A 25637-nucleotide genomic window follows, 5' to 3' on the forward strand; every position below is an offset into this window, starting at 1 on the left:
CTAAAGCAGCGCATTCTGTTGTTCCTCTTTATTTTTCAAAGGCATGACATTTTGTAGTTATTTTGAACGTAACGTTACACAATTAAAAATATACATTTTACCATACGACTATAAATATTAAGTTAGTATTAAGTTATTTCCCCTCGATGGGGGAAAAAGTCCAAGTGAACATCAATCAGTACTCAATATTAATTTAAACTGCTTTAAATATGACTGCTGCTTATTTCCTGTGCATTCTGAAGGTATACTGAGGGTTTGGTGAGAAACAAATGGAAATGGCAAGTTATTATATTTTATGAAAATCTTGCATTGCAGTGCGAGTGCGCAGCAGCTCATGCCGCGCACAAGTGCATATCCTTTTGAGATATCAATTATAATCAATTTTAATAAAACACAAGACTACATTATATAACTCTAACAGCAGGCTGTTTAATATCTGTTGTTCTCCGGTTGTCAGTCAGAATGACAGTTCTTGCGTGAACATTATAGGCCTATATATACCCAAGCCAATTTATTATTCTTTCCTTTTTGTCTTAGTGTTTAAAATATTTATTTTGAAACAAATTAATTAATTAATTTCTTAATTAAACAAACAAACAGACTTACTGGGTGAGCAGGGTAGGCTATGACAGCTGTCATATCATACCCTGCCATGCCCAGCTGATGCAAAGAACAGAATTTATATCTACACAGAAGAAAGCCCTGTCTAGACTCTGCCCCAGTATTAGCCTGTTTGTTTGATGAAAAAAAGATTAAATGTAGTTGCAATAAATGCGTTAAGAATCCATACAACTGCAGCAGTGGAGGACTATTATTCTGCTGCGTGATACTGCAGAAGAACTGATGATGGCACGGTTTGATCTTCGGCTGACCAATCAGCAGAAAGGGGCGTTTAATTCCCGCCTACGTGTAGAAATCGAATATTCAAGCTGTTTATTCATTTTTCCACTCATGAACGAAAAACGAAAATTTAAGCAGAATTTTCGTTTTTTGTTTTTTTGTAAAAAGGAGCCGTTTTCTCATTCTTCTACTTTCAATATTAAATCAAAAAACGAATGATCGAATGATACACGGATTCTTTCAAAAGGCTAATTTTCTTTTGGTTAAAATGCCACCGCACTCATTCTAGCCACTAGATGGCAGACTTGTTCTGAAAAACGCAGTCACCCCTGGATCCCATTCAGACCATATTCTGTCATTTTCTGACAGCCTGCTGACTTTTAACAGAATGAGATAATTTCCCCATTGGCATGCTTTATATATCCATTACAAATTATGGATTTTTAGCTACTGGTGAAATTGGGATGTCATCTCTATTTCTCCTGAAGATACATTATCTTGCTGCTGCACATTTCTGTCTCTCTAGTAAAACGAATATAAATAAATTGGGCAGAATTATGGAAAGCTGTATTCAGCAGTTCTTTGTGTCAGCTTCTTTCCTGTGTAATCACTTCTGGAGACCTAAACTTTCACCATTACTTAATGGATCACATTAGATGGCATCACACATAGGCATTGCTAGGCCTTATTTAGGAGGGTTTTATCTCAGCCCTCCTAAAAAGCTCCGATGAAGCTGTCAGGTCACTTGAAAATCTCATGTTTGCTGAAAATAGATGCAGCAGAAAGACATCAGAGATTATTTGAATTTGAATCCTCTATTTGCCAGTCATTTAAAAACAACAACATCAACAACAAAAAAGGTTTATTTCATTAACTTTTAAATCATTTTGCTCTAGTCTGTGGCTGTTGTCGAGATATGTGTGGCAGTAATATTTGGTATAGTTCGCTATCCCAGTATATAGCTACTCACTTCAAATATGGCACCATTACTGATTACACTTATACTTACAAAAAACATGGAATTTTGTTTATTAAAAAATGTCAGTCAAGCAAGATTTCAAATCGCTATCTCGTACTCTTAAAGCAATAAATATTCTTTTGACACACATCAGCTCATGTTCCAATAACAGGCTGATCCCCCATAAGACTGAAATACTAGAATCAAACTCCCATACACGGGGTCAACGAGGGTACACTTTATTTTGTCCTACCTATTAGGTTTTTTTTTTTTTTTTATGTAATTCACACATACATTTTAATACAGAAATTAAAAGAAGTATCAATTATTTAAATATTTTTGAGGGGGTATAAAATCTGAAATCGCAGTATGATACAATTGTCCAGATTTAAAAATGAAGTTTTTTTTTTTAAATAAGATTTTTAAAAAATTATTAAATGAATAGTTCACCCAAAAATGAAAATTCTGTCATGCCTCCAGAACCTTCTGTTCCAAACCGGCATTACTTTTTTTTCTTTTGTGGAACATAAATAATTACATTTTGAGAAAATGTCTCTGTGCTTTTGTCCATACAATGGAAGTCAATGGTCACCAAAACAGTTTGGTTACAAATATTGTTTAAAATATCTTCTTCTGTGTTCTGCATAAGAAAGAAAGCCATACAGGTTAGGGACTACAGGTGAGTAAATGACAATATTTAATTTTTGGTTGAACAATCCATCCAAGTACTTTGGCATAATCCTTAATGAACCTTTCTTAGAATATTAAGAAAAACATGTAATTGCTTCACTGCTTAATGTTTTTAAAACTTTTGTCTACAAAACCGAAGACAATCAACAAGCAGAATTATTTTTTTTATAACAAAACAGTAAGAGATATCTCAGAGAGGACCCCTGCAGATCTTCATTACTTGTGTGACAAGGTCAATAATCACATAGTTCAACTTTTTAAGATAAGGCAAGGTTAGTTCGGGTTGTAAAATTTCATGTGGTGCAACTCCTAGAAAACTAGAAAGAATAATTCTTGACATTTATATAATCAAATTTTACCTTAAAAAATATTTTGTAATCTATCTATCTATCTATCTATCTATCTATCTATCTATCTATCTATCTATCCATCAAGGATAATTTACTGTGAGGATAATAATCGGTGTACACAAACATGTATTCAACCTGTAAGGAAAATATGTTATTATTTTTACTTGAACTAATAACAATAATTTTAGATTAGTTTTAGATAGTTGTTTATAAATTAATTTACATTAGAATTTTTATCTCTGTTTTCTATATATTGATTCATTTGTCTCCTGCCAGTCTGCGACTGTAAAAAACATATTTATTAAGCTGCCTCCTGGTTAAATAAAGGTAAAAGAAACAAACTTGTTGTTAATGCCACATTACACATTGAAACTTTTCCTGAAAATGGTATTAAAGTTTTTTTTTTTTAACTATATGAAGCCAACATGAATACAAGTAACACAAGAATTTGTCACTAGCTTTAAACTAGATCATGGACACTTATATAGTATGTCCTTGACCCACAAATTTCCCTACCATTATTCATAAGCACCAGCATAATGTCGATACCTCAAAACCTCTCTTCTAAAAGAGAAAGCACAAACACGATTAAGCTTTCCAGTTTTTTCTCTGAAGGGCAACGGCGCTAAGCAGACAAACCGCAAGATACCGAGTTTGTTTCTGGGAATGGAGCAGCCTGACCTGTTTTAAGTAGCCCTGAGAGGTATCGAGCTAATTCTGCTAGCCAGGTACAAACCCCACGGGCAGTTCCCAGATCTGCACAGCCGGCCTATGCATCGGAGCTGACAGGTACGGGAAGTTTTTAAGCAAACGCAGCACCTGGTACGAATAGAGAGGTGGATTCAGCGTTTCCTGAGAACACAGACTACCATTACAGTCATAAATAGTGACTGGCTGAGATGTGTGTATGCTAAAGGTCTGCGTACGGTTGCCCTCACTGAACATGGCATTGAGCCGTCTTCCAATGCTGAAATACCCACACATAAATGAGCTCTGAGCGCACATGCACTGGGCAGACGTGGAGAGAGGTGACAGAATGCCACTGGCTGCCAGACTGCTCTGCTCAGGGCCAAGAGCACTAAAATGGTTTCCGTTGTGACAAGACTAATCCCATCACTGTGCACAGGGAGAGGGTGTACTTCACTTCCACACTCGTGCAAAAAACAGGCCCAAAACTAACCTTTCTGCATCTGACTCAAATGTGTTATCCAGACGTCACAGTGTATTTATTTAACTGAATGTTTTTGCAAATTCATCTTTTCCTGCTACTTCAAATATGGCACCATTACTGATTACACTTATACTTACAAAAAACATGGAATTTTGTTTATTAAAAAATGTCAGTCAAGCAAGATTTCAAATCGCTATCTCGTACTCTTAAAGCAATAAATATTCTTTTGACACACATCAGCTCATGTTCCAATAACAGGCTGATCCCCCATAAGACTGAAATACTAGAATCAAACTCCCATACACGGGGTCAACGAGGGTACACTTTATTTTGTCCTACCTATTAGGTTTTTTTTTTTTTTTTATGTAATTCACACATACATTTTAATACAGAAATTAAAAGAAGTATCAATTATTTAAATATTTTTGAGGGGGTATAAAATCTGAAATCGCAGTATGATACAATTGTCCAGATTTAAAAATGAAGTTTTTTTTTTTAAATAAGATTTTTAAAAAATTATTAAATGAATAGTTCACCCAAAAATGAAAATTCTGTCATGCCTCCAGAACCTTCTGTTCCAAACCGGCATTACTTTTTTTTCTTTTGTGGAACATAAATAATTACATTTTGAGAAAATGTCTCTGTGCTTTTGTCCATACAATGGAAGTCAATGGTCACCAAAACAGTTTGGTTACAAATATTGTTTAAAATATCTTCTTCTGTGTTCTGCATAAGAAAGAAAGCCATACAGGTTAGGGACTACAGGTGAGTAAATGACAATATTTAATTTTTGGTTGAACAATCCATCCAAGTACTTTGGCATAATCCTTAATGAACCTTTCTTAGAATATTAAGAAAAACATGTAATTGCTTCACTGCTTAATGTTTTTAAAACTTTTGTCTACAAAACCGAAGACAATCAACAAGCAGAATTATTTTTTTTATAACAAAACAGTAAGAGATATCTCAGAGAGGACCCCTGCAGATCTTCATTACTTGTGTGACAAGGTCAATAATCACATAGTTCAACTTTTTAAGATAAGGCAAGGTTAGTTCGGGTTGTAAAATTTCATGTGGTGCAACTCCTAGAAAACTAGAAAGAATAATTCTTGACATTTATATAATCAAATTTTACCTTAAAAAATATTTTGTAATCTATCTATCTATCTATCTATCTATCTATCTATCTATCTATCTATCTATCCATCAAGGATAATTTACTGTGAGGATAATAATCGGTGTACACAAACATGTATTCAACCTGTAAGGAAAATATGTTATTATTTTTACTTGAACTAATAACAATAATTTTAGATTAGTTTTAGATAGTTGTTTATAAATTAATTTACATTAGAATTTTTATCTCTGTTTTCTATATATTGATTCATTTGTCTCCTGCCAGTCTGCGACTGTAAAAAACATATTTATTAAGCTGCCTCCTGGTTAAATAAAGGTAAAAGAAACAAACTTGTTGTTAATGCCACATTACACATTGAAACTTTTCCTGAAAATGGTATTAAAGTTTTTTTTTTTTAACTATATGAAGCCAACATGAATACAAGTAACACAAGAATTTGTCACTAGCTTTAAACTAGATCATGGACACTTATATAGTATGTCCTTGACCCACAAATTTCCCTACCATTATTCATAAGCACCAGCATAATGTCGATACCTCAAAACCTCTCTTCTAAAAGAGAAAGCACAAACACGATTAAGCTTTCCAGTTTTTTCTCTGAAGGGCAACGGCGCTAAGCAGACAAACCGCAAGATACCGAGTTTGTTTCTGGGAATGGAGCAGCCTGACCTGTTTTAAGTAGCCCTGAGAGGTATCGAGCTAATTCTGCTAGCCAGGTACAAACCCCACGGGCAGTTCCCAGATCTGCACAGCCGGCCTATGCATCGGAGCTGACAGGTACGGGAAGTTTTTAAGCAAACGCAGCACCTGGTACGAATAGAGAGGTGGATTCAGCGTTTCCTGAGAACACAGACTACCATTACAGTCATAAATAGTGACTGGCTGAGATGTGTGTATGCTAAAGGTCTGCGTACGGTTGCCCTCACTGAACATGGCATTGAGCCGTCTTCCAATGCTGAAATACCCACACATAAATGAGCTCTGAGCGCACATGCACTGGGCAGACGTGGAGAGAGGTGACAGAATGCCACTGGCTGCCAGACTGCTCTGCTCAGGGCCAAGAGCACTAAAATGGTTTCCGTTGTGACAAGACTAATCCCATCACTGTGCACAGGGAGAGGGTGTACTTCACTTCCACACTCGTGCAAAAAACAGGCCCAAAACTAACCTTTCTGCATCTGACTCAAATGTGTTATCCAGACGTCACAGTGTATTTATTTAACTGAATGTTTTTGCAAATTCATCTTTTCCTGCTGACGTCTGAGAGGGCAGGGTAATAAACATTACCTCATGCTGTATTATTTTTGTCCTCCATCACGTGGGTTGTGACAACTGTGGCAAGTCTGGAAGTTTCCAGGCCGTGGCTCCCGTCTTACCTTGCTGAGGATGTAGATGGTGTCTCCTCGCTTGAAGGACAGCTCATCGGGATGCTCTCCAGCACAATCCCACAAGCCCTGGAAGTAATTGGCGTAGTCTGTGCTCTTGGTCACTGCTGCAGGGGAAAGAATAGAAGATCATTTAAAAACAGAATTTAATTATTAAAGAGCATTTATGATAGCATTTAGTGTTTTTAAAGGCGTCGTTCTGAACTCAATACACTCTTAACATATGCATCACAAAATGTTTATGAAGTGCTGTAAAAATGGGGATCGTTAGGTTGTTGGTTTGGTCTCTGAACATCTCACTCTCAATGTATGTACACTATAATTCAAAAGTTTGGGGTCGGTGAGATTTTTTTTTTTTATTTATTTTTGAATAAAGTCTCTTATGCTCACCAAGGCTGCATTTATTTGATAAAAAATACAGATAATAATGTGAAATATCACCACAATTTAATGATAAGAATGTGAAATATTAACAGTTTCAAAATAGCTTTTCTCTAACGTAATATCTTTTCAAATGTAATTTATTTCTGCGATGGCAAGGCTGAATTTTCAGCATCATTACTCCAGTCTTCAGTGTCACATGATCCTTCAGAAATCATTCTAATACGCTTGGCGCTCAAGAAACATTTGTTTTTATTATTAATGTTGAACAGTTGTACTGCTTAATCATTTTGTGGAAACTGTGATTGATTCTTTGCTGTAAAGAAATTTCAAAAGAACAACATTTATTTGAAATAGAAATCTTTTGTAACATTATAATGTCTTTACTGTCACTTTGGATCAACTGAATGCATTTTGGCTGGGAAAAAAAGTTTTAATGGCCACCGATTATTGTTTGATCTCAAAAAATGTTTTGCAAAAAGACATAATATGTGATAATCACAAATACAATTTCAAGCTAGTTTAGTTTAGGATGATTCCAAGGGCCTGGCTAGGGACCATAGTGGCGCCCCTGGGTTCTTGGTTGAAGACCCCAGTGTTTTTCTGGCTCAGAAAGATCCACTAGTGGGCAGCAGAGAGTATAAATTGCTGAACTGAGGCTCTTGCCAGTTGAAATGCATACTGAAGAACTCTCTAATGAAAGACTCCTCACTGTTGTAAGTTAACTTGCAACTTGTATTACAAGCCACATTTGTTTTAAGCCTTTTTTATTTATAAAGCTTTTGATTTTTTATAATCTTCAGCAAAGTTTCAGTCCCTTTCAAAAGAACATTTATTTTCTATCTCAAAACATCAACAAAAACAATGCTCTTGGGTTTACATTTAACCATGCTCTTGGCTCTTGGTTTAGAGCATTATTTATTCATATCTACAATATATTTACTAATCTACATTGTCTACCCAAAGGCAGCACCATGAGTGGGTGTTTAGTAAAACTGCTTTCATATAAAGAAAAAAAAATACCCCTAAAGGTAAATATCTTTCAACAGACATTATTGCTGGCAGATTCTCAGCTATGCTGATTTGGCAGATTATTCTAATCATTTTCTAAATATAACTGTACCCACTGCTGCTTTAAGGTTTTATTCAGGGCTGCCTCCTAAAACAACCAGGCATTAGTATTACACCTGCTGCACCGGTCTGGAATCAGCATTATTGCATTCACTTACAGGATTTTAAAACATTATTCAAAACAGCCCTGAATGATGACAACAAACACTAATAAGGAAAATTCATATGACAATCTTGCTTTCCAGAATCTGTGAAGCTTGTATTATTCCCCTCCATTATGGCTCTCACTAGTGCTCTAGCTGGCCTCCTCCTCGGAGCATCTGTCACGAGATCCTGCCTCAGCCATCGCTTCTGTCAGCAGGACTTCCTGTGCTGTGAGCCTAGAGCAGAGGGCCATGGTGGGCCACAGTGCACCAATGGAGTCAGCTTCCTGCCAGAGCCTACCAACCCCTGCCCAGTGCCCAGCACCCGGCAGGATACATGCTTCCCCACACAGGCACAGAAAAACCAATATAGCTTTTTAAAATAATAACTGAGATTATGGCAAGAGTATTTTTGAGCATTTGTCTAACTAATAAACACAAATCTGTTAAATTAAGTATCATTACAAATAATAAACGGTGCAAAAATACAGCAAAAAATTCCCTTCCAGGCCCTTCCTGTGGTCCAGACTAACTTCCTACTCCTGTCATCAGTGTGACTTCACCAGCTAACCTCCCAAATCCATATGTACCTGCAATATCCATTGCTTCTCTTCCACATTCTATCTTTTGTTGTCATTTCAAGACCTCATCCTTCCTATCTTTGCCCTTTTAAGATTAAAAAAAAAAAGTTGAACAGACAAATGATAGCCACCCAGGCAGATCTGGGAGTCTGTGTGGTGTTATGGGACAGCAGGGCAGGTAGGGGATGGACAGGCCTGGTGACCTAGTGGTAATTACCTGTCACAGGGGTAGATGGTGGTGGGGGTTTGTTGGCCAGGGTCACTGTTGGTTTAACAGGTTGGGGTGTATCTTCCTCTGAGGGAAAGAATAGATGTGCCAGTCAGAGCGGAGAGCAATACACCAAATTCAAAATTTCTGTAGCCATTTTCCACCACATACATAGAGGAACCACCCTCAGTGGATTTTACATGACTATAACTGTTTATCAACATCAGAAGTGAATAGATAACAATAAAATACTTAAAGCTGCAGTCCGTCATTTTTTTGTGTTCAAAATTTACAAAATGTATATAAAAAGCAAGTACACCATGAATCCATTTTCCAAATCGTGTTTTTGGCTTGTCCTGAATCACTACGGTACACCTATAATAAGTGTTTATATTCGGACTATTTAGACTGGTTCGGGTAGGTACCGCTGTGGAGTAGCCCAGTACCTGCGTGATTCGTCATAGACATAAACAGAGAGAAGTAGCTCCGGCTACAATGTTATTCCGCAAGATGCATGCAGTTGTGTTTATTAACTGCTAAAGCGCCAAAAGTTACGGACTGCAGCTTTAAAATTAAATAAAATTAAAATGCTTCAGCATCCCCACAACCCTACATAGGAGAATGGATGGATTAATAAAATAAATAAATAAATAAATATAATATAATTATTAGGCAAATTGAAATTGGAATAAGAAATTGAGGTGCAAACCTGGGAGTTCTTCATAAATGTCATCATCAATAGGTGCAGGATGGTTGGTTGGTTGGTTCATAGGTAAGCAGTCATCATACTCTTCTTCATCTTCAGGAATGACTCCACCCATGTCTGATAGTGAAAACACATGCAAAACATGATGCATTTGTTCATAAAAGACACGTTTAGAGAGTGGCAGTGTTTTTCTGATTTACAGTCCTACCTTTGATCAGAAAGTCAATGTGCTCCACCCACTCTTTTGAATCTTTCTCAGACGCAGCACAGAACTGCAGCAAAAAAGGTATTGTGATTGATAATGATCTGAGGATATGAATAAGCACTGCATGTTTCAGACATGTTATGAGAGGTGACCAACCTGATATACACGCTTGTCTGGAGCAGAGATCTCAAAGCAGCAATCTCGCTTTGCATCTTTCCGCAGGGTGTTGTTCATTTTGACTGTGTATCCGACAATATTAAACTCTCCCTTCTGCTGTTTATCTAGTGAAGATTATGAAATTATCCAATTTCAGAAAAAATTGCTGAGGATGTAGATGGTGTCTCCTCGCTTGAAGGACAGCTCATCGGGATGCTCTCCAGCACAATCCCACAAGCCCTGGAAGTAATTGGCGTAGTCTGTGCTCTTGGTCACTGCTGCAGGGGAAAGAATAGAAGATCATTTAAAAACAGAATTTAATTATTAAAGAGCATTTATGATAGCATTTAGTGTTTTTAAAGGCGTCGTTCTGAACTCAATACACTCTTAACATATGCATCACAAAATGTTTATGAAGTGCTGTAAAAATGGGGATCGTTAGGTTGTTGGTTTGGTCTCTGAACATCTCACTCTCAATGTATGTACACTATAATTCAAAAGTTTGGGGTCGGTGAGATTTTTTTTTTTTATTTATTTTTGAATAAAGTCTCTTATGCTCACCAAGGCTGCATTTATTTGATAAAAAATACAGATAATAATGTGAAATATCACCACAATTTAATGATAAGAATGTGAAATATTAACAGTTTCAAAATAGCTTTTCTCTAACGTAATATCTTTTCAAATGTAATTTATTTCTGCGATGGCAAGGCTGAATTTTCAGCATCATTACTCCAGTCTTCAGTGTCACATGATCCTTCAGAAATCATTCTAATACGCTTGGCGCTCAAGAAACATTTGTTTTTATTATTAATGTTGAACAGTTGTACTGCTTAATCATTTTGTGGAAACTGTGATTGATTCTTTGCTGTAAAGAAATTTCAAAAGAACAACATTTATTTGAAATAGAAATCTTTTGTAACATTATAATGTCTTTACTGTCACTTTGGATCAACTGAATGCATTTTGGCTGGGAAAAAAAGTTTTAATGGCCACCGATTATTGTTTGATCTCAAAAAATGTTTTGCAAAAAGACATAATATGTGATAATCACAAATACAATTTCAAGCTAGTTTAGTTTAGGATGATTCCAAGGGCCTGGCTAGGGACCATAGTGGCGCCCCTGGGTTCTTGGTTGAAGACCCCAGTGTTTTTCTGGCTCAGAAAGATCCACTAGTGGGCAGCAGAGAGTATAAATTGCTGAACTGAGGCTCTTGCCAGTTGAAATGCATACTGAAGAACTCTCTAATGAAAGACTCCTCACTGTTGTAAGTTAACTTGCAACTTGTATTACAAGCCACATTTGTTTTAAGCCTTTTTTATTTATAAAGCTTTTGATTTTTTATAATCTTCAGCAAAGTTTCAGTCCCTTTCAAAAGAACATTTATTTTCTATCTCAAAACATCAACAAAAACAATGCTCTTGGGTTTACATTTAACCATGCTCTTGGCTCTTGGTTTAGAGCATTATTTATTCATATCTACAATATATTTACTAATCTACATTGTCTACCCAAAGGCAGCACCATGAGTGGGTGTTTAGTAAAACTGCTTTCATATAAAGAAAAAAAAATACCCCTAAAGGTAAATATCTTTCAACAGACATTATTGCTGGCAGATTCTCAGCTATGCTGATTTGGCAGATTATTCTAATTATTTTCTAAATATAACTGTACCCACTGCTGCTTTAAGGTTTTATTCAGGGCTGCCTCCTAAAACAACCAGGCATTAGTATTACACCTGCTGCACCGGTCTGGAATCAGCATTATTGCATTCACTTACAGGATTTTAAAACATTATTCAAAACAGCCCTGAATGATGACAACAAACACTAATAAGGAAAATTCATATGACAATCTTGCTTTCCAGAATCTGTGAAGCTTGTATTATTCCCCTCCATTATGGCTCTCACTAGTGCTCTAGCTGGCCTCCTCCTCGGAGCATCTGTCACGAGATCCTGCCTCAGCCATCGCTTCTGTCAGCAGGACTTCCTGTGCTGTGAGCCTAGAGCAGAGGGCCATGGTGGGCCACAGTGCACCAATGGAGTCAGCTTCCTGCCAGAGCCTACCAACCCCTGCCCAGTGCCCAGCACCCGGCAGGATACATGCTTCCCCACACAGGCACAGAAAAACCAATATAGCTTTTTAAAATAATAACTGAGATTATGGCAAGAGTATTTTTGAGCATTTGTCTAACTAATAAACACAAATCTGTTAAATTAAGTATCATTACAAATAATAAACGGTGCAAAAATACAGCAAAAAATTCCCTTCCAGGCCCTTCCTGTGGTCCAGACTAACTTCCTACTCCTGTCATCAGTGTGACTTCACCAGCTAACCTCCCAAATCCATATGTACCTGCAATATCCATTGCTTCTCTTCCACATTCTATCTTTTGTTGTCATTTCAAGACCTCATCCTTCCTATCTTTGCCCTTTTAAGATTAAAAAAAAAAAGTTGAACAGACAAATGATAGCCACCCAGGCAGATCTGGGAGTCTGTGTGGTGTTATGGGACAGCAGGGCAGGTAGGGGATGGACAGGCCTGGTGACCTAGTGGTAATTACCTGTCACAGGGGTAGATGGTGGTGGGGGTTTGTTGGCCAGGGTCACTGTTGGTTTAACAGGTTGGGGTGTATCTTCCTCTGAGGGAAAGAATAGATGTGCCAGTCAGAGCGGAGAGCAATACACCAAATTCAAAATTTCTGTAGCCATTTTCCACCACATACATAGAGGAACCACCCTCAGGGGATTTTACATGACTATAACTGTTTATCAACATCAGAAGTGAATAGATAACAATAAAATACTTAAAGCTGCAGTCCGTCATTTTTTTGTGTTCAAAATTTACAAAATGTATATAAAAAGCAAGTACACCATGAATCCATTTTCCAAATCGTGTTTTTGGCTTGTCCTGAATCACTACGGTACACCTATAATAAGTGTTTATATTCGGACTATTTAGACTGGTTCGGGTAGGTACCGCTGTGGAGTAGCCCAGTACCTGCGTGATTCGTCATAGACATAAACAGAGAGAAGTAGCTCCGGCTACAATGTTATTCCGCAAGATGCATGCAGTTGTGTTTATTAACTGCTAAAGCGCCAAAAGTTACGGACTGCAGCTTTAAAATTAAATAAAATTAAAATGCTTCAGCATCCCCACAACCCTACATAGGAGAATGGATGGATTAATAAAATAAATAAATAAATAAATATAATATAATTATTAGGCAAATTGAAATTGGAATAAGAAATTGAGGTGCAAACCTGGGAGTTCTTCATAAATGTCATCATCAATAGGTGCAGGATGGTTGGTTGGTTGGTTCATAGGTAAGCAGTCATCATACTCTTCTTCATCTTCAGGAATGACTCCACCCATGTCTGATAGTGAAAACACATGCAAAACATGATGCATTTGTTCATAAAAGACACGTTTAGAGAGTGGCAGTGTTTTTCTGATTTACAGTCCTACCTTTGATCAGAAAGTCAATGTGCTCCACCCACTCTTTTGAATCTTTCTCAGACGCAGCACAGAACTGCAGCAAAAAAGGTATTGTGATTGATAATGATCTGAGGATATGAATAAGCACTGCATGTTTCAGACATGTTATGAGAGGTGACCAACCTGATATACACGCTTGTCTGGAGCAGAGATCTCAAAGCAGCAATCTCGCTTTGCATCTTTCCGCAGGGTGTTGTTCATTTTGACTGTGTATCCGACAATATTAAACTCTCCCTTCTGCTGTTTATCTAGTGAAGATTATGAAATTATCCAATTTCAGAAAAAAAGAAATTTAATTCAGGACTACATTTATTGGTGACAACAAAAACTGTAGATTTCCCACCTTTCTCACTGCCATAGTAGTAGAATATGTTGTTGCTTAAAGCACACCATCTCTTCTGCCATTCATTGCCAAAGAAGCTGTGATCTATAAGAAGTGGAAAGGAGGTTATTTTTTTTTTCTCATGAGCAACCTGTTTGTGAATGCAGAAACCTACCCTTTCTGCGCTTCTCCAGATAGCCACTCTTTAAAATGGACTGAAGATCCTGAGCTGCCACCGGAGGAGACTGTTGAACTCCTGATTTCAACAAACAGAAAATTATTATATTTTAGTTCAGCTTATTTATGATGAGCAGTGCTAACTGTGCTGGTGAAGAATCCACAAAGAGGAGCACCTGCCTTCGCAACAAATTAAATACATTTGCTAAAGGCAGCCAGAAAGCGAATTCCATGCCTTTAGGTTTAAAAATCAAAGGTCGACGTCAAGCGAGACTAATGTTAGCAGAGATTCAAACCTGGATAGAGTTTCATGCACCGATCTGTCAGGTACAGCAGTATGTGAAACAGATGCATGGTCTGTTTTCAAAGCAAACTTCCCCTCTCGTTTACACTGCCCTCCCTTCTCTTGTGTACACAGTACCATTGCACTGCTGAATGAGTGTGAGTGAGCAGAGCAGTGTTATGAATGACAGAGGCAATTGTGGAATGTTTGCAATTATGTATAAAGTGCTGTCAAGGGAGCATGACACACGCTGACTGTGAAAAGCAAACTGAACACGCTCAGAGTTGGAGCGGATTTCTCTTAAATCTGGTAGAAAATGTCTGGTAGAAGCACTAGCAGAGAAATCATAAATCATGCTGTCTTTTAGAGCAAACACTGGCAAAACAATTAAAAAAATATGACATTTTGGAAAATACGAACTCGTTGGCACAGAGCATCACTTTGATTTTTGCATCTTCCTTAGTGAAAATTTAAAATAAATAATACAATTTTAAAAAATTATTATATATACTTCTGTTCACAGATTTAAAAAAAAAAAGAAGATTCTGATATTCACCAAGGCTGCATTTATCTGATCAAAAAGTGAAAAAGTAAAGTCAAAAACAGCAATATTTATAAACAGTATTACAATTTACAGCGGCTGTTTTTTTCTATTTTAATATAATTAAAAAGCCATTTTTTTCTTGATGACAAGAAAGCTCCATTTTCAGCAGCCAAGTCTTCTTCATAGCCCTTAAGAAATAATTGCAATATGCTGATTTGGTAACAATCAAGAAGCCTTTCTTAACAGTAGTTGAAAATGTTTGTGTTTCTTAAAGAAGTGTGGAAATTGAGATTGAGATCAAGTTTGAAGAACAGCATTTATTTGAAATAGAAATCTTTTGTAACATCATAAATGTCTTTACTGTCATTTCTGATCAATTTGTCCTTGCTCAATAAAAGAGTCAGTTTCTTCAAATAAATCATAGTGATCCCAAGCATTTGAATGGTAATGTTGTTACACAAACCCATAACTATAAGTCATGACTGAAAATGTGTACTATGAACTCCCTTTAAATGATCTTTATCCATGTTACAATGCTAACTTCATAAGTAGCGAATGTGGTTGCAATTGCAAAAGGCCGTAAAAAAACAATGGCAACACGTTTCACCTTCCGCTATAAAATGAGCTTCCTTTTAATGCGCTGAATATATAAAGAGTAAAAACTCACAGCTCTTTGACAGAGGCAAAGCCTCTGACTCTCAACAAATACAGCCTGAGATGTGTCTGTCTGTTTTGACTTTCTTTTTTTATGAAAAAAATCTCACATTAAATGACAAACTCCCTGCCTTTGACCAAATAGCGGCATTATGGTTGCACAAGCTCATAACTTCACTTGCTTTAGTACATCGGTCCAAAATAAATAGTCTCAAATAACTTTTTGATCAATCTCCAAATGCCGTTTTGATTCGCTTAGGCTCTGCAGTGTGCACTAACAGGCTTCAATCCCATCTTGGAGCTAAACAGCTGTTCTCTCTGGCAAGCATAGGGCAAAAGGACCTATAAAACACATGACTGCACTACAGCAGTAAACCTCTTCCTACCATATACATACACACAAACCACTCTCGGCCTGCATCCTACCCTCCAGATAATGTACGTTTCTGAATGCAATAATCAGATATGATGCATGATTCGAAATGAGTCAGATGAACTGGATTTCCTTAAATGTAAATTCTACCAATAGCATTCATTTAGCAGACGCTAATAAAACAGAAGGCTGAATTGACATTGGCTGTGGGCGGCATTGTCTGGGCTGCAGACCATAAACCATTTGCTCAGAGACAAAAGAAAGCTAAACCCTTGATGTCTGTGCCTTCAAACCGTTCCTGAGCCTGTTGCCGGGTTACATCAGTCTTTCAAGCACCTCATTCAGCTTTTGTGTTCTTCTACCACTACTAAAAAATCCTAGACAGGACATGACAAAGGACTGTCACAATGATACTGTGTTATGACAGCTGAGGCTGCAGAAAAGATGATAACTGATTCATTCATAAGCGGAGAGAGAAATGCTTTTTGTTTCTTAATTTATGTGAATTCTGTACATGCAATCTGTGTACAGAATAGATTGCAGTGATTCTTTCATAATACTCACAATTACAAACTTTTCTTGTGACTTCCGGGAGAGAATTCAAGGGTATAGAACAATGTCACATGACAATCCTGTCTCACAAGTTCTCCTAAAACAACTGCAGATGCTCCATGCTTCTCTTCTCTGGTAACACTTTTAAATAAATCACACAATTTTCCACTCACCATCATAAGCGCTTTCCTCATCTCTGTCAGTCTGCTCTGACTGCAGTGATCCTCCATCGTTAGTGTCCGCTTCATCAGGCTCTGGAAGCTCTTCATCTCCTACACAACGGAGTCTTCATCAGCATTCTCAGAAAGGCCACATTTTCAAACCTCCACCAGCAAGACACAATAAGACTGTCTAGTTCAGATATTATGTAGGCTATGTTGTTTGCAGATATGATATCTGACAGCACAGGAATTTGGACATGGTGCCTTTGAGTGGCACGCGCTTTGCAGGGATTTGGAATATTAACGGAACACTGGAACAGTTCACCTAAAAATGAAAATATGCTTAAAATATGCTCAGACCATTCAAGATGTAGATGAGTTTGCTTCTTAAACTTAATGGATTTGGAAAAAAACTTAGCATTACATCACTTGCTCACCAATGGATCCACTGCAGTGAATGGGTGACATCAGAATGAGTGTTCAAGCTGATATAAACATGGCAATAATCCACACAATGTCAGTCTTTTATTTAACGCCTTGTAAAGTGAAAAGCTAAGGATTTGTAAGAAACAAATCCATCATTAAGGCATTTTAACTATAAATTGTCGCTTCTGGTCAAAATACTCCATTGTAGTCCATAATCCTTTATACTGCTTTCTCCAGCGAGTCCATCCCCTGTTGTCCTCTCACATCCAAATCCACCAACATATTTGTTTAGAACTGTTTACACTTATAAATGGTGATTGATGTGTTCATATTTCTCTCCTGATTCAGACAAGATGGCCTTTTCACTAGAGAAAGCAATATTATGGATAGTACAACCAAAGCAAAGGGTTTATGTAAAAAAAAATAAAGATGGATTTGTTTCTTAAAAACATGCAGATTTACAAGACATTAACTGATGGACTGGTGTCAGTTACTTGTGGATTATTGTGATGTTTTTATCAGCTGTTTGGACTCTCATTCTAATGGCACCCATTCACTGCAGAGGATCCATTGGTGAGCAAGTGATGCAAGTCTAAACTTCTCCAAATCTGTTCCGATGAATAAACAGGCTCAGTTTGGATGCCCTGAGGGTGAGTACATTTTCAGCAAATTTGTATTTTTTGGCTGAACTATTCCTTTAATATGCTAGATAAACAGACCTCCTGTAACACTATATAGCCAGTTTGAATCACATTCCCTCACAATATAATTAATACTAAAGATGATGGCAAAGCAAAAATTATGCATATGTTTGTGCCATCATGTTGAATTTGAGCAAATAACTTCCTGTTCACGTTGTGATATTGTGGTAATAGTGCCGCTGTAATGTGCTATACCAAACTCAGCCCTCTACCCACATCTCAACCTTAAATTTGTAGTAGGAAACACTAAACTAATCTGTGAACAGTTATATGGTGACTTGAAGGTTATTTTTAAAGCACTTTTTTCATGTGTTCCCATCAGAAGAGAAACCGTGTATGTGTATTATATATATTTGTCATGCGAAGATGTTTACATATGAAGAGTTGAAGTTTTCATGTACAAAATGAATGCTAACTATGATGCAGCAGGATAGAGTGAAGCACACAGTAGCCTACAACATAGTGGGGACGTACTAGTTTACTCCACCATGCTTGAACTTTAGCCCCTCCCCCAGACACATGCACATAACACAAACATACAAACACATCAAAACTTACGTTTGTCCTTGAAATCTTGAGAGTAGCTGGAACACAAATAATTTGGATTTGTTGAATACTTTATCAGCATAGTCACAAACATATCAGGTAATAGCTATTACATGAATATATTCTGTCGTACCTCGATTTCACATCTTTAATGCGCTTGATAAAGGCATCCTTTTTCTCTTTTGCTTTCTTGCTCAAATTCTCCCCTTTAAGGACATCGGTTAAAAACGTTTCCAGATCTGAAAACAGACGCTGTTTTATAAGCGTAGCTTCTTTTTTTGCCATTTTTCACTCTTCTTGAATTCCTCAACTCAAGTAGCCTAGGTTTATGCAAACAGGTGCACTTCATGTTTGAGGAACATAACTTTCGACTATTCCAAACTAATGGCACTTTGATTAGTTTACTGGCAAGGCTACATCCCTGCTGGAAAATACATCTTAAACTGGTCTTTGGCCAGAAACAACTACTATCAACCTGTTTTGTTTTTGTAACTGGCCAGCCAGCTAATAACAACCTTACTCCATCTAACGTAATTAGCGTAATGTTAGCTGGCAACTATCTACGTGTTCAAGCATCGCTAGCATATTAAGCTGGAGTCTCCCACAGGTATGTTAGGACTCAAACTTAAACAAAAAACTGCACAAGAAAACAAAATAGAAATTTAATCTGCAGTTGAATCTTAGCATCATAAACTCTCTACTTTCATACCTATTGTTGACTTAGTTAAAACAACACGTTAAAACACAAAACATGTATTCGCACCCTGCCTCGTCTTTAGAAAAATGTAAACAAAGACCACTTTATGCTCTAACCAAGTTACAGGGAAATATTCTCAACGTCTGTCGGTAGACTAAACTTCCTCTTTTCAACCAAGTACGAACAGAAATAAATGTAGAGTTTATAACTGAAGACAAAAAAAATCTATTCTATTCCGACTGCGCTCGAGACCTAAACGTTCGCTTTATCAACTGTTGTATTATCAAATATTGCGATAGTACCTGAAATGAGTGTCGTCAAGTCTTCCGGGATGGACCTCATTGTGATAAACCGCTTGACCCAGTGAGATAGCCTTCGAAACACGGAAGTTACAAGTGGACTTTGAAATACGGAAGAAGCAATAGCCTATCCTGCAGAAACCCCTATTCAAATTAGACACTATAATTCATCACGCCTGCTCCAGCAGAACCATTTGACTAGAGTGCTCACCCCATACAGTGGACACTGGGGAATCACACGTTTCCTCGTCTAGTTTTACGTGCACGATTTGACAGGAATGATGCACTTTCCATAAGTAATTTTATTGCATTATTCGTCAAATTCACTTTCACTGTGATAATATTTACTTTTGATGTTTTTATTAGCACGAGAGCGGAAAAAAACAGATGGGAAAGATACAGCATGCCCATATGATCTAATCTAATCTGAATCTTCAAGATTCAAGAAGCTTCACTACTTCCTTAGCCAAAGAGGCAATCCTCATTTACAAACTTTGGTAAGTAACTGCTGAATGTCCTGTTTTTTTTTTTTTATTTGCCCTCTGTGCCTTTTTATACACTACTGGTGCAATAGAGGATTTTAGTGAGAGGATCTAAGGACCTTTCAGCCCTTTTAGATGGGCCTGCTGTTTGGAGTGGGGCCCACTTATCCTGAGGAGTGAGACAGGTGAAGAATGTGATGCACAGCTTTCATAGGAAAACACATTGCTATCCATTTCCATCTGGCTCTGTGCGCTCTCTCTGTGCTCCTCTGCTGTTTCACAGAGATTACTGCAGAGAACAGATCCCTGCCAGGAGACCTGCACTCTGTCACCTTCTCAAAATACCTCTCCTAGAAAATGATAAGGAGTGGAATTTGTTTTTTGAGTCCAAAATATTTGTTAAAGGAATACGGCATGTTATTTTGCACATTATAATTAGATCCATATTTTGTGAACAAGCCTTGCTGTGATATATTTATGCACCTAAGCAAATACAGCTATTCATAGGAACGACTTAAATTAAACAATAAAAGGCTGATTTTACTTTATGAAAGTATTGGCTGATATTCAACACTGACATCCTGTCTGCTTGTTCGCTCGGCTTGAGCACTGCTTGAACCTCATTTGACCTGGCCACAGATCCATCTGGTGTGGAGGGGGAAAGAGAGGTGATGTGCCCTTTGACCTTTTAAAGGAGAGGGGAGCAGCTCCATATCTCATGCTCCTCAGCCGAGCCTGTTTGATCTGGACTCACCTCAGTTCACAAGTCTCAGCTTCTGGCCCCAACCCACATAGGGAGGAATGTGTGTGAGTGTTTAAATGCAGTTTACACCAGTATCACCATAACCAGTGATCATCATCTATATTAAATTAGACATATTGTACTTCTCTTCATCCGAGAGTTTTAGCATTATACTTTGTTGTTTTCTCTAGGGTAAAACAATGTTTTAATTATTTGGTCGACATGACTCTGTGGTGGCCAGCACTGTCATGCTTGTGCATATGGAAACCACTGACTGCCACATTCTGAATCATTCCTTTTTTTTCTTGCAAGCCTTGTGACTTGAGCCTGTAAAATTTTCCTTTGCTTTGGTTTTGTTTCAGAGAGCTGGTAGAGAAGAATTGCTTCGTTGGCCCAAAAAAATAATGAAATGTAAGGTTTATGGCAGCCATGTGAAGACATACTAGACTTGAAAACATGCCTGAGATGGGTGAAGTCACCAGCAAATACTATGACATGTGACAGGTAAGTCATATCTGAATCAGACCACCTGAACAGCCTCCGAACATCTGAGGGCACACTGTTGCCACTGTAATTCACACTGCCTGTAGGGTGCAGGGGTATCTATGAAGTTCAACTTTGTGATGGATGAGATGGTGTTTTTGCCCCTTGGCCTTTGAGGGATTAGGCTGCTCAGGTGTTGTTTTTAAAAGACTTAGAATTAGCTTTCATTTAAACATTTAAACTATCTTTTGACACCACTTTCACCGCCTGCTTCTGGAGAAGAAGAAAAAAAGTCTGGGCTCCCTTGGATTGAACCTTGAGTTTACATTTAATGTTTAATGTCTAATGTCAACAAAAGAATGCATCAATCATAAGTTACATCAGAAAGGTACATTTGTAACCGTTGTACCTGTGTTTCTCTTTGGCAGGGATTTGGTTCTTTGATTAATAATTACTGTAGATATATTCATGAGGCTTTTGCAGTGTTTCTGAGTGAACCTGTGCCAGTCATTTCATTTAACATTACATAGTGAAGCCTCGCTTGCAGCCGCAGGAGGAAAAACTCTTTATGTTAGATGAAAAGAGATGTTTAAGAAGCAGACCACGTAAGTGCAACTAGAAGATGAGTAATTGCATACCTCAGGAATTCCATAAACATGATCTATGAGATAATATCATGCTTCATAGAGCTAATTTGTTCATTTGTATTCTGTGGTGTTGCTGTGGTTGGCCTTCTACTTGAGCCATTCTGTTTGATTCAGATCCTTAAAAGGTTTGAACCCTTAAAGGGATATTTCACTCATAAATGAAAATTCTGTCATCATTTATGCACCCTCATGCCATTCCACACCCTAAAGACTTTTTTCCTCAGAAGAACACAGAAAGACTGTTTTTGTCCATACAATGAAAATCAGTGGAGCCCTAAACAACACTGAAAATTGAACAAAATATCTTCTTTTGTTTTTCACAAAAGAGAGTCAGTACATGTGAGTGGGTATATGATAACAAATTTTTTGAGTGAAGAATTCCTAAGCATTACATAACTGCACACTTAAAATTCATATATACGGTTTGCATTTTCATGCATCTTGCAGTTTATATTTAGTGTTTCTGCTCTAATTTCACTCTACCCTCAGAATATCTGCATGAAGCCCAGCTGCATAGGAATGACAAAAGGGACCACCAAGATTAAATGCAATGTTTCCATGGAAACCAGTTGATGGCTGACTGCACTGACTTTAAATGCCTGCATAGACATTACAGACTGAGTCAGTGGACTAACAGTGTAGGCCTTTCCTCTTTAAGCATTTTATAGCTGTCGGGACAGAACTTTTACTTTACACAGATTGTTCATCGATCCTTGTAGATGCTGGGATGACCAAAAATATGTCAGGCTCCCTAACCAAAGCCATAAACTTATGCTGCAAATCACTTGAGAAAATAACATTGCTGCAGGAGCCCCGAATTACATGTACATATTATGCATACCAAATGGTTTCACGTCAGTTTGCATTAAGGCAAAGTTGATTGTTCAATTTGGGTAGGATCATGAAAGTTATGTGACTGTCCAACTTTATGGCAGTCTTTAATAAGTAAGCAGATAATTATACTTGAAGCGTCCGTGCAATAACATATTTTAGCAAATGCATCTGCAATGATACCCAGGTCCTAGTAGTGGCTCATATGAGTTATTGTGATGAATATTCACTATGGAAAGGCAAATTTGGTTTATCTTTCTATTTTACAACCACAGCTTTAAAAATGGGGTGCTGCCACAAAAGTGGTAACACAGCTGACTTCCAAAAATGTATATGTGTAGAATGTAAAAAGTTGCTTCAATGAGACGGTTACAGTTATACATATTTACATTATTTTTACTCAGGGCTTTTCAAAATTGTAATAGAAGATTAATTATAAAATTGTAAAAAGAATTTGTATTGTAATTCTAAGCCTTTCCCTGCATGCCTATGATGCAAAAATCTCTTTTGGGTAGCTAGTTGGATGTTGATCACTTCTCTGTGCCAAATGTCAACTCAGTCTTTAACCTGGTTAAAGAATGCCGATCACGTGTTTGTTTGTCAAAGGACGTCAGTCAAGCTATTTGTTCAGGCTCGATTTGGCGCTACGCCTTTAGAGCCCTAATGATTTTGAGCTTTGTTTTGTAAAATGCGATTTAGGGGCTTTTCTGTACACATCTTTTTGTGTATGGTTGAAAATTCTAAATATAACATTTAATAAACCAAATGGAAGATAAGAGCATTAAAAACTACTTTGTTAATAACTGAAAAGCCCTCAGACCACGATTAAAGTTATAATATAACTACATTAGTAGGTCTGCGGTGGTTTTAGTGTATCAATCATTGTGTGGGTGTAAAGTTAGCCTGATCTAATACAAGGACTCGGATCATTCTGCGTCTCTAACAAATGCCTCTGTGCGTTGTGAGCTCTTGGCCGCTATAGGCCTCATTTTCATTTCGACACTTACGCAGCGATTGCAACGTGGCGTCAGATGTTTGGAAATTATCCTAGCTTGATTTCTCCGAGGCTAGGTTTCACAGAACACTCTTCTCGAGGTACCACTGAAGTCGTCTTTTATAAATTCAGTTTTGTGTTGGTATCCTTACAATAGAATTTCCTGGAGTTCATGGAGTAACAGAAGTGGCTCGAGTCACCATAATCATTCAACTCGATTAACCAGCCACGGATAAGAACTAATGATGGTGAAACTATTTATTTTACTTTGTGATTATTTGTTGTTTCATTTAATGTGGGACAAATATCAGTGCCAAAATACGTTACAAAAACGAATTTAAAATAAATATAGGCCTACCTAAATTCAAATGTGTTTGTTAAACTTAAAGGTTATAAAACCGGTGTTGACAGGCTTTTTATTGTGCAAAGGGTGAAAAGTGTTTGCCGAGATCCTGGCTTGTCGAGAAAAGATTCAAATTGAGTTGTATTAAGACTGTAACATCGAGCGGGTATCAATCGAGTTAGTAGGACACACAGGCCCATAGAATTCAGATCTTATGAGAGCAGGCCGAGGTAATCAAATGAGATTGTTTATTAGCTAGGCTATTTGTTCAGATATCAGACTATTTGGAATTTAAAAGTATAAATATTAATATTAAGAAAACACCAGCAAATTTAAGTTTGTTTATACTGTCAGATCATTCCTTGCAGCGTTGCCTGTTGATAAAACGATAGACCTACTTCATTTGATAACTCTTGTATTAGATGCACTGATCTGATTCGGGACACAGTTACATTCATCAAATGTAAATTAAATCTATAAACTGAGATAAACTGATAATTATAATAAAGTATATAAACTAAATAATTAATGTTAAAATGTGGTTTGACTGTTGAATTCCCTTCTCATTCTCAGCGGCGAATTGAATTACGGGGAGTGCTGCCTCAACACCAACCCCCTGTCGAAGGTTTAATAGGCAATAAAATGTAATTGCTGAACTCCAAAACGTTACAACTCTTGGCCAGGAGGCTCCCTGTGTCGTCAGATACAGTAAGGGACTTATTTGTGTACGCATCATCAAGTCATCAATCTCCTTTTTGAGGGATTCTGTTTTAGTCTACAAATTTGATGGCATCTAAAACGTCCCATGGGTTCATTTCATACTGTTAAAAAACATCTAAATTTAACGCCAACTAGGCTACAGAGAAATTAACAAAGATTAATAAAAAGAATGTAACACGCAATTACATAGGCCTACCTAACTGCGTGTTAATTTTGCGCACAAATAGTTTTCGGGATAACTGATATTAGTTTTGATTAGCGATTATAAACGTACATTTGGCAGCCTTGTAAATATCTAATTTTGTCTCTCGAAAAATTATAATAAAAATCATTAATCCTCATAAAACAGGTAAATACACTATCATAACAAATAAGCAAAATAGGATTGTAATATACTTTGAATCTTATACCTCGTTTAATAGTAACCTCTTATTTCTTAATCTGAATATTGAAGAAATAAATAACACCGCTGTTATTTTCAATAACAAGTACAAATTTATTCTATGAAAATATGGCGCTTTGCCGGCGAACGGTACAAAAATATAACGTGAAAAATATCACTTTTTTTCCTGCCATATTTTCTCTGTAAACAAAACTTATCACTCGATTTTTGAAAAACTTACCTCATTGATTAATGGTCTAGGCCTATTTTTAAAGTCACAATTAAACACACAGACCATCAATGTGAGAACGATATTGACGTCCCTATAATGAAACTTCAGTTAGAGTTAGTAGCTCAAGTGTTGCAGGTCGATTGTTGTAAGCGTCTCGGAGAAGAAATCAAAGGCCTCCGTAGATAAACCAATGGGGCTGTCTACAGATTCTGACAAGCTTGGGGACACGGCATCTGAGAGGTGTAAGCAGGAATCGTTGGAGAAAACGTTGAAGTCCTGTAAAGAGACGTCCAGGGCCGAGGGACTGCCATTGTCCGGAGCAGATGCACAATCCGGGGCCATTGTTGAGGCGCAGATAGGAACAGTGGGTGACGGGTTGGGAAAATGTTTCGGATGTTTGTCATTGCTACCTAAAGGCGAGACAGTTGCGCTTTGGGAATCACTATTGTGTCCATTCTGTGACTGTTGAGAAGTTAAAGTATTCTGCTGAAATGGATAACCTTCTCTTTCCAAAAGCGCCCCTGATACATTGTTTGCCACTTGTTCGAAAAAAGATTTCCCATC

At 37.3% G+C, this 25637-nt stretch overlaps 2 protein-coding genes and 1 long non-coding RNA gene across 3 annotated transcripts in view; 1 reads left to right on the forward strand and 2 right to left on the reverse strand.

The window, feature by feature from the left end:
• LOC107685583 (src kinase-associated phosphoprotein 2-like) overlaps positions 1–19434 on the reverse strand; it is a 24379-nt gene extending 4945 nt beyond the window's left edge. Inside the window, exons 1-16 of the mRNA XM_016482229.1 lie at positions 19221–19434; positions 18355–18460; positions 18234–18259; positions 16561–16659; positions 13980–14060; positions 13826–13909; positions 13606–13730; positions 13453–13516; positions 13248–13361; positions 12548–12625; positions 10151–10261; positions 9984–10108; positions 9831–9894; positions 9626–9739; positions 8926–9003; positions 6524–6639 (exon numbers count right to left, since the gene is read on the reverse strand). Of these exons, the coding sequence (XP_016337715.1) occupies positions 6524–6639; positions 8926–9003; positions 9626–9739; positions 9831–9894; positions 9984–10108; positions 10151–10261; positions 12548–12625; positions 13248–13361; positions 13453–13516; positions 13606–13730; positions 13826–13909; positions 13980–14060; positions 16561–16659; positions 18234–18259; positions 18355–18460; positions 19221–19260 (1425 nt within the window). The 5' untranslated portion in view covers positions 19261–19434. The remainder of the gene's footprint in view (positions 1–6523; positions 6640–8925; positions 9004–9625; positions 9740–9830; positions 9895–9983; positions 10109–10150; positions 10262–12547; positions 12626–13247; positions 13362–13452; positions 13517–13605; positions 13731–13825; positions 13910–13979; positions 14061–16560; positions 16660–18233; positions 18260–18354; positions 18461–19220) is intronic.
• Positions 19435–19496: 62 nt separating this feature from the next.
• LOC107685535 (uncharacterized) lies at positions 19497–22682 on the forward strand. Its single transcript, XR_001633963.1, has 4 exons — positions 19497–19714; positions 20339–20506; positions 20804–20945; positions 22061–22682. It is a non-coding gene; the product is annotated as an uncharacterized LOC107685535 (long non-coding RNA).
• Positions 22683–25187: 2505 nt separating this feature from the next.
• The window catches only part of LOC107685584 (homeobox protein Hox-A2b-like), a 1158-nt gene continuing 708 nt past the window's right edge, over positions 25188–25637 (reverse strand). Inside the window, exon 2 of the mRNA XM_016482231.1 lies at positions 25188–25612. Coding sequence (XP_016337717.1) covers positions 25188–25612 — 425 coding nt within the window. The remainder of the gene's footprint in view (positions 25613–25637) is intronic.

This window comes from Sinocyclocheilus anshuiensis, unplaced genomic scaffold (genome assembly GCF_001515605.1).
Source record: "Sinocyclocheilus anshuiensis isolate Anshui unplaced genomic scaffold, SAMN03320099.WGS_v1.1 scaffold185, whole genome shotgun sequence".
Classification (NCBI taxonomy): Eukaryota; Metazoa; Chordata; class Actinopteri; order Cypriniformes; family Cyprinidae; genus Sinocyclocheilus; species Sinocyclocheilus anshuiensis.